Source organism: Pipistrellus hanaki, assembly GCF_964339955.1.
Source record: "Pipistrellus hanaki genome assembly, chromosome: 20".
Lineage (NCBI taxonomy): Eukaryota > Metazoa > Chordata > Mammalia > Chiroptera > Vespertilionidae > Pipistrellus > Pipistrellus hanaki.
This window is the reverse complement of record NC_140522.1, coordinates 3,466,946-3,480,858: the sequence shown is the minus strand read 5'-3', so window position 1 is coordinate 3,480,858 and position 13,913 is coordinate 3,466,946. Positions and strand designations below refer to the sequence as shown.

The window sequence follows — 13,913 nt, the reverse complement described above, 5'->3', positions numbered from 1 at the left end:
AGTTCCGAGGGAAAGCTGGGTAAGTCTGCTTCTTACGCACGAAGAATTTAAAATAGACTCCATCTGATAAGGAAAGCCCAGGAACAGGAACACTCAGCCATGTCATCTTAGCCAGGAGCGGTGACCTCCCTGTGGCCACTACACAGGGTCAGACTTTGGGGGAGTTCAGAGAGGGCCGGAGGAGGAGATGTGAGAATCAACTCCCAGGCTCAGCTCAGTTGCCTTCAGCAAAGTCAAAACAAAGGGAAAACTAAGAACTATGTCTCCAGTTTCCTGGGATTGTTTATAATACTCTGGTTCATACCCTAGGACAGTGGTCAGCAAACTCATTAGTCAACAGAGTGGTAAACTGCGGCTCTCGAGACGTAGTTTGCCGACCACTGCCCTAGGACATCCCAACATGTTCAACTGGAAAACAGTATCAGTTTATCTAAATCCAATAAAAAGGCTGATTATGAAATAAAAATCTACCAAAACCACTGCTGAAGGAAAATATATTTGTAAGCAAACATAACCCAGACACAACAACAAAACAATCCAAAATACCTGGGATCTTGAGCTTTCCTATTTAAAGAAAACTATAAACCTTATTGATTAGTAATTGGAAAGACATACAGTTCCTGAATTACAAACCTGAAGAGTGGCAAGACACCAATTCTTTAGCATTTTATAAGTTAGGATTAATTAAATTTTAATCAATATCCCAATGGGCTTTTATTTCTCCACAAACTAGAAAATGGTTTTGCTTTTGTCTTTATAACTTTCAAAACCACAATTCTAGAATGAGCATAAATGTCTAAAATCAGAGGCATGATGGGCAAGTTAGCATGTTTCCCTACCTTCTTACTCGTGGCACATGCCATCTACATGGGAAAGCTAGTTTTCAGACTCGATGCAGCGCCGGCCGGGCTGACAAAGCACGGGATAACCCAGGACGTGGACACCTGCCTCAGTCTCCTCTGGGACACTTGACCTTGAGCCACAGTAAACAGGACAACAGCTACCCCAGCTGGTGGCTATGAGGACGCAGTGAGATCAACTGCTGCTGGGTTTCGTTCAACCAGAGTTTACCGGAGACTCACTTCCAAGGCGTTAGAATGACTGAAGCCCAGTCTCCATACCAAATGGAGCCGGGGTGTGCGCGTGTTTTTAAAAGCACAGGCACCGTTCCCTGGGTTCCCTGGGTTCCCTGGGGGAGAGTTTCTGCTTTACACTCAGGCTAAGCAGGCAGCTCCTCTTAGGGAGCACTCGGCATTCCACTCTCCTTCAGCGCGACCTCGCTTCCTACGGCGCCAAGGAGGCACCAGCCAGACGGCCTGCTCCCTGCCGCCTGCCATCTGTGCGCTCACACCCTGCCTGCCGCCTCCCTGCCTTCCCTCCAGACTGCGAGCAACCTGTCTCCTCTCCACGCGTACACAACCCTCGACTCACAAGGGCAGGGATCTAGCAAATGCCCCCTTTGTCTATCCGATCAGTCCTATCAGCTTACACATCTGTCTACACACATACACACACACACACACACACACACACACACACACACCCTCTCAACCTCATGTCCCTCTCTGGTTTCCACCCTATTTCCTCTTCCCCTTACAGCAAAACTTCTCAGAAAAGCCCTTCACACCTACTGGCTCCAATTCTCCATCCTTCCCTGAACCCCCTCCCATCAGACGTCCATCTCCTTGGAAACAGAACAGCAAGAGCGTTCACTCCCCCCTTGCTAAGCCCAGTGGTAAATTCTCGGTCTCATCCACTAGATCTGCCCACAGCTCTTTAAAATAGCTCCCCGATCCCTTCTGGAAGCTTGTTCTTCACGGAGGAGCCAAGCGCAGCCTCCCTTCTGGTCCCCCTCCTGCCACCCAGGCTGCTCCTCCCAACCCCCACGACGGGCCTCCTCCTCTCTCTGGCCTCGGAGAGACTTCCTCCCGGGTCCCACCGGGGCCTCTCCACTGCAGCCGATGAGCTCATCGCCGCGGTCTAAGCACCATCTGCTCACAGGTAATTCCCCGGGAAGGGAACCCTGTCTTCAAGCCAGAGTTTGCCCAGGAAACTCAGAAACACCTGCTCAGAAACATCCTAACCCACCCGGCAGCTGCCCAGGGAAGATCCCTGAAATTACCCCTGACTCCTCCTCCTCCTCTCACAGCCCACAGCCCAAGGCAAACCCCACTGGCTCTACCTTACAAATACAGGTGAGCAGAGCAAATGCCAGAATTGGAAAATAGGAGGATAAATTAAAAAATAGGCAAAACATCTAATATCTGCATAATATGCGCGCCAAAGAGATACCACCATTCAAGGGGACAGCCTACAGAGGGCTGGCTGAGCGCTCAACATAAAGGATGGCTCATCGCCAGAGACGTCAGAGCACCGTGGACATGGGAGATCCAAGGAGGAGCCAGGAAACTGGAGGTCGAACCCACAACCGTGGTGTATCGGGACGACACTCTAGCCAACTGAGCTACCCCGCCAAAGCTATTCATTATTCAATTAGGCTGACTGGGGGGTTTTATTTTATGACTTATAGAAACTCTTTACATATTGGGGACATTAACCCACTGCTATCACTCACGTTGCAAACTGTGCCATGACTTTCGCCACACAAAGTGTACATTTTTACAGACAGCTCTACCTTCCTGAGTTTGGATGAGTATTTCCCCATACATTCTTTAGAATTTTGTTTTTTTTATATTTAGATCTTTAACTGGCATGGACTTTATTTAGTATATGGTGAAAAATGGGGATCTGACTTTATTTTCTTCCAAACCCATAGCCAGTTTTTCCAACTGCCCTTACCGAATAATTCCTTTCTCAACTGATGTGAAGACTTTACTATATATCAAATGTTCATGTATATAGATACAAGTGTGTTGTATGCGTGCGTGTGTGGATACATGGTATTATGTACACACACACACACACACACACACACACACACACACACGCGGCTGTTTGGACTCAGCTCTCACCACTGCTCCATCCAGCCTGGGTGACACAATGGAGCTGGGACAAAGAAATCGCTCACCTGTCCCTCTTCGTCAAAGGCCATGACGACCACGGCGGCGCCGAACTTCTTGACCAGCCCAGCCTTCTCCAGGAAGTCAGCCTCCCCGGCCTTCAGGCTGATGCTGTTGACAATGCATTTGCCCTGGCAGCACTTCAGGCCGGCCTCGATCACCGCGAAGTTGGAAGAGTCGATGCACAGGGGCACCTGAGGTCGCAGGGCAGGAAATCAGAGACAAGTCGCCACACTTTCCCTTCCAGGACTCCCACCAGCCCCTTCCTTCTTCGGGGAAACAATGAACAAAGGACAGAGCGGCCAGAGACAGGACTGTCGTGCACCTGTCCTTAAAGGCCCAAATACTTGAAGTAGTTCCCGTCTCACATGCAGACCCCACATGCAGTGGGCGGGAGCTAGCCAGATGGGCACCTTTGACATGGAGCAGAAACTCTGCTGAGAGCAAGATTGGACTTCTTCCACGGCGAGATGGGATCTTGGGGAACCCCCTAATTTTACACCATCAAGAAAGCTTTCCACAAAACCCCATCCTCCAAGGGGCCTCAGGAAATTCTTTCCCAGCGGCACCCCAAGAACTTCATTTCTACCCGGGGGCACCCCACTGATAACAGAAGGGCAACACCAGAAAAGATTCAGAAAAAAATTACCGGAGCCCTCAGAACACTAAGTCATTAATATTGCCTTAAGTTACATGGGGTCCTTCAGTCAACAGGGGCAGACATACTAAGGGAGACAAAATGGGGCCACATACTAAGCCTGACAAGCTCAGGGGAGGCCTGCATGGCAGCCTTACCAACTCAGAATCCTAAAGTAGCCACGAAGGATGGTCTGAAATGAAAACTTTTTAACTAACAGCAGTTTATGATAGTAGTCAAGTCCCTGACAAGGGTCAATTTTCTCCTTAATAGAGCCTTTTGTCTTTCGGAATGTCAAAGTAATTTCCTTTTTCTGGACCACTCAAAGCACAGGTAGCACACCAGAGCGGAGACTACAAATCCCCTCATTATTATCATCAATAGAAATGGAATGAATGATTCTGTAGGAAGGGTTAGTATATTCTTCAGAGACTTGGAAAGCGGGTTTTCCGTTTATCCAGACATCAGAGGAAACAAACAATTCTTTCGACCAATTCCAGAAGCCTTGGAAACAGCCAAGGTGGAGTCACGTCTCTCTTAGAAGCCTGGCTTCTACCATGAGCTAACATTGAGCAAAAAAACTGACAGTCAGAAGCCTCGGGGTTTTTGACATGGGAAAACAGAAAACCAGTGTATGTGATGACAGATCAAAGGGACGAATGACGAAACGGAATGACAGAGCAAGACATGCACATTCCCTTGACGAACAAACATGGTGCACTACCTTGGCAATGTCAGGCTCGGAAGCAATGAGTCTGCAAAATCGGGACATTGCGCTCGGACCGTCCAGCATGCCGTCGTCCATGTTGATGTCCAGCACCTGGGCCCCCATCTCCACCTGCCCTTTGGCCACGGTCAGCGCTGCCTGAGGAGAGGACGCAGGAGGAGGCAGCATGAGGAAGGGGGAGTCACGAGAGGCTGAGGAATCCCTTGCCATCCCAGGCAGTCCTTCGGAGTTACACTCGACCCACCGGCCAGCCTCCCTGACTCCAGGCCTGCTCTCCTCCCATCAGTCATGGGGAGATTAACCTTCAACTCCCTCCCATCGCCTCATGTCACTACCCAGAATCCACTGAGGCCATTTTCCTGCCATAAAGAATCTAAACTCGGCCTGGAGTTGGGCTGTGACCTGAACTCATATGACGCAGAATGGTCACCAGAACTAACAAATAGAAACATTGCCAACTAAAGACCCTGCACACTACGAAGGTCACGAGGATTCGGAAGGAAGCACAGCTGAACAAGCCTATGGGACACTCCGGAAGAGAAGGCAGTTTGGGCCTAAGTGGAGATGCTGAATGACAACCTGCATATAAAAGGCCACCCCGTGAGAGTTTCTGAACGGGGAGAACCATGACAGAGGCCCACCTGGCCTCCACGGTAGTGGAAGGAAGGGAAGAGGGCTGACAGGAACTGTCAGGCGCCAGGTATCCAGGCCACAGGGGGAGGCCCTGGAGGAGCAAGCGGATAGATCCGGAGAGGACGGTAAATGGGCCCTTTATGATTCAAACAAAGTCTACTTTGGTAGTGGTTCCTGGAAGATCTATTTCCTAGAAGTTGCAAAACCTAGAAGTTGAAGTGAGAGAAGTTTGATGGTAACTCATCACTGAAGCCCAGACTCCATTGTAAACTTCACATTTGCATAAGAAAAACAGTCCATCCAGATGTTTCGGGCTGGTTCTGGTTGGAATGCATTTTGCTCATCAACAGAGGGACCAGCTTAAAAGCACTCTGGCTAAAGGATCACGTGACCGTCCCAAGGCAGGCCTGTTCTTTCTTTGTGTTTGCGTGTGTATTTCAGACTGCAGCTAACAGAATCAATACCACCTTAGTCACTGCCTGAGGTGCTCATAAGGACTTCAGATTTTCTCGGCTTTCCATTCGCCACAAGGATTTGTGAGAAACGAAAATGAAGAGTATTCACCAAATTTTAAGCTTATTTCCCAATGAATAGCAATAGCCAGAACCGGGTCCCTCCCATCTCATCCACTTCATGACCCACGAGCAGCACTTTCTGACAAACAACAACAAGAGCAGCTTGGATTTTTCGAGGCCAGCCCAGCCCAGCCCAGCAAACACGTCCCAGTTCCTCTCACACGTCCCAGCAGCTCGGCTAATAACCGCTCAGACGCTATCAAAGCTGTTCCTTCACTTGCTGTCCAGCCACGAACATGGCAGATGCCTCAGAGCGGCGTGGAGATGCTCACTTCATAGTTTCCTGCCATGATGAGTTTGGCAAAGTTGCGGGATCCCGCCACGTTACAGCGCTCTCCGATGTTCACGAAGTTGGTGTAGGGTCCGATCCTGAAGGGCTCGAGACCTTGAAAGGAGAAGCACTTTGAGAAATTCCTGAAAATGCACATGGTGACATGAGGCAGGCGGAACACACATGTCTCCAAGGAAATTACACGTACTATGTTGCAGCTACATCTACAGCCAGACATGCAAGTAAGAAATGCTTCGGGGCTTTAAACTGCAAATTCCTCTAAAGAGCTGAATCATACCAGCTCTGGCAAACAAGAAAAAAATGCCAGCATTTCCCTGTGTAACCAAGAATCTGGGGCAAAAGCCATGCTGGCGGAATCCCAAGGACTGCTCCACCCTGTCTGCAGACAGCAGCTCCACAGCTGGGCACGGAGACAGCAGCTGGAAGCCGACTCTCTGGCTCCCCGTCTCTCCCATCCAAGTCCAAGGACCCGCACGCAGCCAGCAAGGCTGCCCGGGCCGGGAAGAGCCCAGGCTGAGCTCTGCGAGGCAGGAGGGCCTCCTGGGCAGGTCCACACTGGGCACGGCCCCTTGGGGCTTCTGGCCCTCCTTATTTGCCAAGGAGGAACAACATCCGCCATGCGATAGGCCAATTTAGGGGCAACATTGGGTAATAACCACAGACATATTACAGTGAGGGAAAAGCCACACACTGTATGAAGTAACACTACAACGAAGGTCTTGAACTGTTCTTGCTCTACTCACATCTACTGTGTCGGGAGAGGGAGTGAGAAATTTGCAGTTTCAAGTCCTGAGGGGTTACACTGAGGGGTTTCAGACGGTTTTGGGGACAGCCAGCCCCAGGTTCAAGCCCTTCCCAGCCACAGTGAACAACTCCGGTGACTGTTCACAGCCTCTGAGCTTATAAAACGAAGTCAGTAAAAGTATCTGCCCCACAACGTTACTGTAAAAATGAGACTAGATACATAGACAAACATAACGTTAGACCAACAATCATAGCTTTTGTGGTTAATAAAATGGTTTTTGAGTCGTTTGCCAAAGCACTGGCTGAAGAAGAGATAGATAGGAAGGAGGAAAAGAACGAATACAGAGTCTTTGTTCACCAACTGGGACCATTTCTTCCCAGTTTGATAAGGACCTTGATAGCCTGGTCCCCACCCCTGCCAGCCTCAGGGGATCCTAGGTCAAGCCCTGAGGCTACAGGGCAGGCAGCAGGCACAGCTTTAATAGCTAAGGAGGGCCTGCATCAGGGCCTAATGCATCTGCGTCCTTCATGAATTTGCAATTTATAAAGAACAACTGAAAAGTCTGTTTGATATCATTCTTTTAAAATCTAACTGAAGATTATTTTTAAAGCAATTTAGAGACAGCACAAGAAATTCAAATCAGGAAAAAAAAAATTCATTCTTACACATAAATTCTTTTTAAAAATCCCATCTAAATAGTTTTCTTCTTGTTACAAACACACTGAAGCAAGAAGAGAACCGTTTCTGAAAGCATACACACCATGGCTCGGTCACTCACCGGACAGTAACATGTGCCCTTCAAACACGGTGGCGGGTGGGACTCGGGGCTTATGGTTTTTCACGGCTTCAGCAATCTCCCTGGGTTAAAAGAGAAAACGCTACAACCATTAATTCAGGATCCAATAAAATTAAACTAATCTCCGGCTATGAGAGTGAGTCTATTTGGCACAATTATGCACGTAATTGCATACCTGGTTCCCAATGCGCAGCAGCAATTACACCTTCTCGTTTTCTCAGACGAGCAGGAAATGAACCGCTAAGCCTGGCTTTTCTGAACCTGCCCGGTCTGCTGTGTGCCTTAGTTTCCTCTTTAAAGCCCCTATGTCCCACCACAGCCCCAGGGAGAGAGGCGGGGAGTTAGGACCCCACACACGAACGTGAAGAGGACACAGTTCATGCCATGCCGGAAGGAAAAACATTTAGAGGTGACCGTTACCTGATGTGATCCGGTGTGGTACCACAGCATCCACCGACGATATTGACCAAGCCGTCCATAGCAAAGCCCTGCGTTCAGGCAAAGAAAGCTCTAGGGAGTTCGTCTGAATCCTAAACCCACCGCTGCCCACTCAGCAGAAAAAAACCTACATTTCCGGAATAACCAACTTTATATTAAAAAGAGAACTAGGAACACTTAACTCTAGATAAAGAGCTTTTAATGCCCCAGCTATTCCGTGAAAACAGTCCAGATACTATGAAATCCTTTATCCCATTATAAATGTAATGTTTATTTGCTTATCTGGTCATAATAAAGATTTTTTTGCCCATATGCTATGCTGAATGACCATGAACTAGATCATGCATTTTCAAATAACACAAAGTTTTTAAACTTAAATTAATTAAAAATGTTAAAGAACTAAAAATTCAGTTCCTCAGTCACAATAGCCACACTTCAAGTCCTCCAACAAGTCCAGGTGGCAATGGCTGCAGGTCAGTGTGGGTCTGGGGTGTAGCCACAGGCTAGTGTGCAGGACAAGAGGGCAAGTGGAGCAACTGAGAAGTCTGAACACTGACGAGAGCACCTACGTAAGGTATTAACATTTTAAGAAGTAAGTCAGAAATTGTTTAGGAGAGAACGTCAGTGAGCCAGAAGCTACAGATTCAAGGAATGAGGAAAAGATTGGGGTTAGTCATAGGATAGGTGGTGGACAGTATGGGCTCATGACCTAGGTAGTGGGTAGTCTAGGATTCCGAGACATACAGGAGGGAAGGAGAATGGTGGGGAGGGGGTGACCATGGGCAGTAAGGAGTCTTGGGAGGGCTGTACGAGAGTCAAGTTCAAGGAGCTTCAGTTGGGCCTCCCTGGGAATTTCCCAACAGCCACCAGTACCACCTGGGGAGGAGGAGGCTGACAGCCAGACGCTACCTCCACCGCCACCATCTTAAATCGGAATAACTAAGCTTTTATTCGTTACAGTGCATACACTGGAATTTACTTAGGAAAAAAATCTTGCACATATTCTAAATCTAAAATGTCATTTCCCTATCTCTTAACAACCAAGTGAAAGAGGACCCCTGACCTTTAAGTGCACGGCCATCATGCTCGGAGTTTCATCGTAGTCACCGAAGGTGTTGGGAAGGCCTGAGAAAGGGTATTGCAGCCATGACTGTATTTGTAAAGGCTTTCGGTTAAAGACTTAGGACATCTTATATTTAAATTAAACGGAGCATGATAATTAAATATTTGCAAACACAAATAATTCCTAACATTAAACACAGTAAATAGAGACACCACACCAAAAAGGAAAGTCACAGAGGAAGCTAAACATCCACCATTTCTTTTCCATTTGAAAGAAAAGCATCGCTGCTGGGTGGGACAGAGTCCGCCTCCCCGCCACCTTCCCACAAGGAAAGGCATTCCCCAGCTGCTGGCTGAGGAGCGGAGTACTATGCCCTTGAAGCTAATGAGCGCCAGGCATGCCATCAAAAACCCAAAACACAACCAGTCTGCTTTCAAATAACTTCTCCCAAGGAAGACTTTAGTACGTAATGGTCCAATGTCCTATTTTCTCTCTTATCCCCTTCCAGTTAGCTTGCTCCTGGTGAGGAATAAAACTTATTGTGGGTTAAAATGTATCATATGGAGGAGGGGGAAAAATGCTGGGAAATGATTTTTAGTCCTAAGTAGCTAAGCAGTGCTCAAAAACATTCACCAGGGCCCTGGCTGGTGTGACTCAGTGGATAGAGTATCAGCCTGCAGACTGAAGGGTCCCGGGTTCAATTCTGGTCAAGGGTACATGCCTGGGTTGTGGGTTCCATCCCCAATAGTGCGCATGCAGGAGGCAGTCAATCAATGATTCTCTCTCGTCATTGATGTTTCTCTCTCTCTCTCTCCCTCTTCCTCCCTCTCTGATATCAATAAAAAAAATATATTAAACAACAAAACAAAACCGTCACCAGGAAATCTGGCTAACCCAAATGAATTACCACTATGTCCCTGGGTGGTTTTGACAATTATCTACAAAAACCTCTTGGTAATTTTTATATGCAGTAAACTAAGAGGTCCTAACTGTTAGAAGGGAAAGCAGTGATAAAACACCAGGCTCTCCGCCTGCCCTTTGTGAACGCAGTGACGGAGGAGAAGCGGGCTCCCTCTCCCGCTCCGCGCTCCTCACTGTCCCCCCAACATGGAGGCAAACACTGTCACCCAAAGCAAGGCTCTGGTCGGTGACGGGCCGAGGCTGCCCTCCTCCAACTTCTGTCCCATTCTGAAGCTTTCAGGCTGAGCCAACCCGTTCGTTCAAATCTAAAGAAAAACAGTGGACTAGGTCCAAATTCTCTCCATTTAGAAAAATCCTACCGAGTGTCAACTAGGTATATACCAAGACCCACCAAACAAGCTCTTCTATCAAGATCCATCACCCTACCACGCATGTCCGGGCGTCTGGACTTCCCCCGTGCCGTTCCCGTGGGCACACACCTGCGTTGGGATAGCAGAGGACGTAGGCTGTGGTACACTTCCCGATTGTCTCAATAAAAGGCCTCATCTCAGCTGCACCCAGAGCACAGTTTAACCCAATGCTGGAAAGGTAAGAGGAAGTTAGCAGGAGCATCCTTTTCTACGTATGAAATGGGGTCATTTTTCTCTTGCTAACCTGTCTCATGTCTGTTTGATTATTGGACCAGCCAGGATCTTGAGGGTAGAGAGAAACATCAGCCTGGGCCAGTAAGAGAAAGCAGATTCCCCAGAGGACTCTCAAGATGAGTCTTAAAGGCTAACAAGAAGCCAGGAGAGAGGAGGAGAGAGAGGGGGAGTGGAGAAAGAGAAACTCACAGAGAGACAGAGACAGAGAGGATGAGAGACAGGGTGAGCACAGCCTCTGGACAGAAGAAATGAATGTTTATGGAGAAGACACAGGAGGAAAAGCATATATTCTGAGAGCTGCCCTTCACTCACAGTATGTAATTTAAGCCATTACGATTTTTTTTTAAAAGATATGTTAAAATAGAATGAAAACGCCACGTTAATTTTAAAAGATAAAAATCTGAGCTTTAAAATCCCCATCTTATTCCGAGCTAGACTGCTCCTGGTTATCCCGTAGATGGGGAATAACCAACAGGCACAACCTGACACTATAAGGCAGGGGTCCTCAAACTTTTTAAAGTGGGGGCCAGATCACGGTCCCTCAGAGAGCTGGAGGGCCGGACTATATGAACTACTAATTCCTACTGTAACACCTCGGCTGCGCTCACTGCCCAAAAAACCTGGCGGGCCCGATCAGACTCCTCTGCGGGCCGCATGTGGCCCGCGGGCCGTAGTTTGAAGACCCCTGCTAAGGGGAGGCGCCCTCCCCAAAGGGATGGAGGCGGAAAAGAACGGTGACTCACCAGAGTGGGTCTGTGTGCGACACACTGATGGCAAACGCCTCCCCTGTCTGTCCGGAAAGCGTCCGCCCACTTTTATCGACGATTGTCCCCGAAATCTGAGTTAACAAAGCAAATTCAGTCAACAGTACAGACGCAAATGGAGAGTTCAGCCACAGGCCAGAAGGAGAGGAGCAAGCCGACTTCCGGTGCCCCTCTCCCGGGAGGAGGATGGTGGGACTCACAGCAGCACTTTCTACACCGGTCAGAGCAGAGCTGCCCAGGGCGGGGGAGCTGGGGAGCCAGGGGAGCCAGGAAAAGGGAGGCAGAAGCCATGACGAGAGCAGAGAGCAGCGTCAGAACACACACATCCAGTCTCCCGGGCGAACCTCCTGCTGAGACACGGCCCCGGTTTTGATTCTACTATTTTATTTTCTCCAAGGAACCTTAGGACTCTGGGGAGGGTCTGCTTATTGATTAATAAACTGGCAATCTGCTGTCTTCAGTGCGGGGACTTGACAGCCAGCATGCAAGGCCATCCCCCTCCCTCAGGGTCCTAAGGAGACAATTCAGCCAGACCCTTTGCCTTCCATCAGCCGCTTCTAGAATCATTTTGCCTCCAGGTGGTGGTAGGAAGGAGGTGAACAGAAAACTTCATGTAAGTGGTGCCTAAAGATACTATCAGTAGTTCTATGCAAGAAAAAAAAAAACACCCTACCCCCTAAATGACAATATTAATAATAATTTAAAAATCAGCACTTTAGACTTACAAAGATGGGCCGGGGAGCATATGTCTCTTCAAAAAGGTCCTGGAGTGCAAACAAGGCTGCCTGTCGGGGGGAGAGAACGTCAGCGGGTTCCAGTGGCCGCAGAGGCGGCGGCAGCTCCACGGCCTGCTCCCGGCCCCACGGCACTGACAGCTCCATCACCGAGCCATCGGCCTGAACAACCCCCGGAAGGGAGCTGGACTGAAGCGTGATAACCAGGGATTACAGAGGAAGCCACAGAGCCTGAGAGGAAGGGTGCGGCGGCAGCTGAGAAGCGGGAGGGATCCCCAACCCAGAGCAACAGAGATGGGAGCAGGAGCCACGTGGCACCTGGCAGTGAAATGAGTGGGGACTCGGTCTGCCTGGAAGACCCAGATGCCCAGGGACGAGCACTCCTGTAGCTACAGCCCCGGAGTGGGGCGGGCACTACCTGGTACCCGACTGCTGGCGAGGCCCCCCTGCATTACTCCTGCAGGGGGCAGTCTGCTGGCTGCACCCACAGGTGCACCTCTTTTTCTGGGGAGGCTTTTGATCAATGATTCTCTCTCTCTTTCTCTCTCTCTCTTCTCTCTCTCTCTCTCTCTCTCTCTCTTCCTCTCTGAAATCAATAAAAGTATTTTTTTTTTAAATAGCTATCATTGTCTTCTCACTACATCAGTGATTCATCACAGCCCTTCCCTCCTCTTTCTCTCCCCTCCCCCTCTACCCCCTGCCACACACACACACACTCTGTCCCTTTTCCTCCCCTTAACTCACCTTGGCATTGGCAGTATCAAAAATAGTTTCAACGAGTACGATATCGACCCCACCGTCAAGCAGCCCTTGGGCCTGCTCTTTGTAGGCCTCAACGAGCTCATCAAAAGCTGCAAAAAAATAAATCACACGCGGGACACCCGTCAATTACGCTGCTGTCCGCATCCTTCACCTTCCGCAGGGCGGGAGAAAGGAAGAGGGAGCTCCTCAAGGTCACGCTGAGACCGAGAGCATCAGAGGGAGCCACCCTGTGACCGCGTGTGGAAGCACAAACCACGTGTCTGAACTTGTCACCTACACATAGCCCATCACCATCCAACATATCGTGACTGTGCAGCTCTCAAAGTGCCATTGTTTGTTCTTAGTAGTCTCCTGCTTAAGTTCACCTGGATTTCCTAAGACGTTCTTGTAAACTCTCAATGCAAGTATGCTTATATATGGTAGTTTATCATTTTTGTAATGCTAATGTGTTTATAAAGTTTGGACTGCTTTGTGCTAAAATAAACTGGAGGTCCAGTGGCTTATTCTCTCACTGACCAAGGCTGGGTGTCCATAATGTCTCAAAAGTTGTCATTTTAAAGCTTTATTTTGATCGGTCTTATTTCCATAGCTGATCAAGAACACAACACCAAGTACATTCAAAGGAAGTTTAAAAAAAAAAAAAAAAAAAAGCCACAACAAAACACACACACAGCCGCTAACTTTCTTTTGAGACGTATACTATATTCCAGGAAGTGCCGTAAGCCCTTCATGTGGATTAAGTCTCAATAACCCTGAGACAGAAGTATTACTGCTCCATTTTACCAAACACAGCAGCCCTTGCTGGAGATCGGTGAGTGTATGTGACGGATACTCACTGATGTTCCTGAAGTCTGGCCTTTCCACAGACGGGGACACAGACAGCGTCTTGTTAGTTGGACCCAGTGCTCCTGCCACAAACCTCTTAATTCCTTTGGGGAAGAAAAGCAAGTGTGAAACCTCTGAATTGCTCCAGGTTTTTGTTGCGAATCAAGGTGTGAGATTTCCCTAGCATACGGGACTATCATCCTTTGTCCAATACTCTGAAACCCAAAAAGCACAAAAGCTCCAACTTTTCTCTTAATTCATTTGGCAACAAAGCTCAACCTCTCCTGAATAAACAGGAGGCTTATGGGTAGTCTTCCTCCTACTTAGAGGGATGGAT

The 13,913-nt window shown here is 48.6% G+C and overlaps 1 protein-coding gene across 1 annotated transcript in view; it reads right to left on the bottom strand.

Annotated features, from left to right (window-relative positions):
• The window catches only part of MTR (5-methyltetrahydrofolate-homocysteine methyltransferase), a 37,383-nt gene that overhangs the window by 19,232 nt on the left and 4,238 nt on the right, over positions 1-13,913 (bottom strand). The window contains exons 5-15 of the mRNA XM_084868678.1: positions 13,588-13,680; positions 12,734-12,840; positions 11,981-12,040; positions 11,235-11,329; positions 10,327-10,427; positions 8,927-8,988; positions 7,846-7,913; positions 7,408-7,487; positions 5,865-5,977; positions 4,382-4,522; positions 3,029-3,214 (exon numbers count right to left, since the gene is read on the bottom strand). Of these exons, the coding sequence (XP_084724804.1) occupies positions 3,029-3,214; positions 4,382-4,522; positions 5,865-5,977; positions 7,408-7,487; positions 7,846-7,913; positions 8,927-8,988; positions 10,327-10,427; positions 11,235-11,329; positions 11,981-12,040; positions 12,734-12,840; positions 13,588-13,680 (1,106 nt within the window). The remainder of the gene's footprint in view (positions 1-3,028; positions 3,215-4,381; positions 4,523-5,864; positions 5,978-7,407; positions 7,488-7,845; positions 7,914-8,926; positions 8,989-10,326; positions 10,428-11,234; positions 11,330-11,980; positions 12,041-12,733; positions 12,841-13,587; positions 13,681-13,913) is intronic.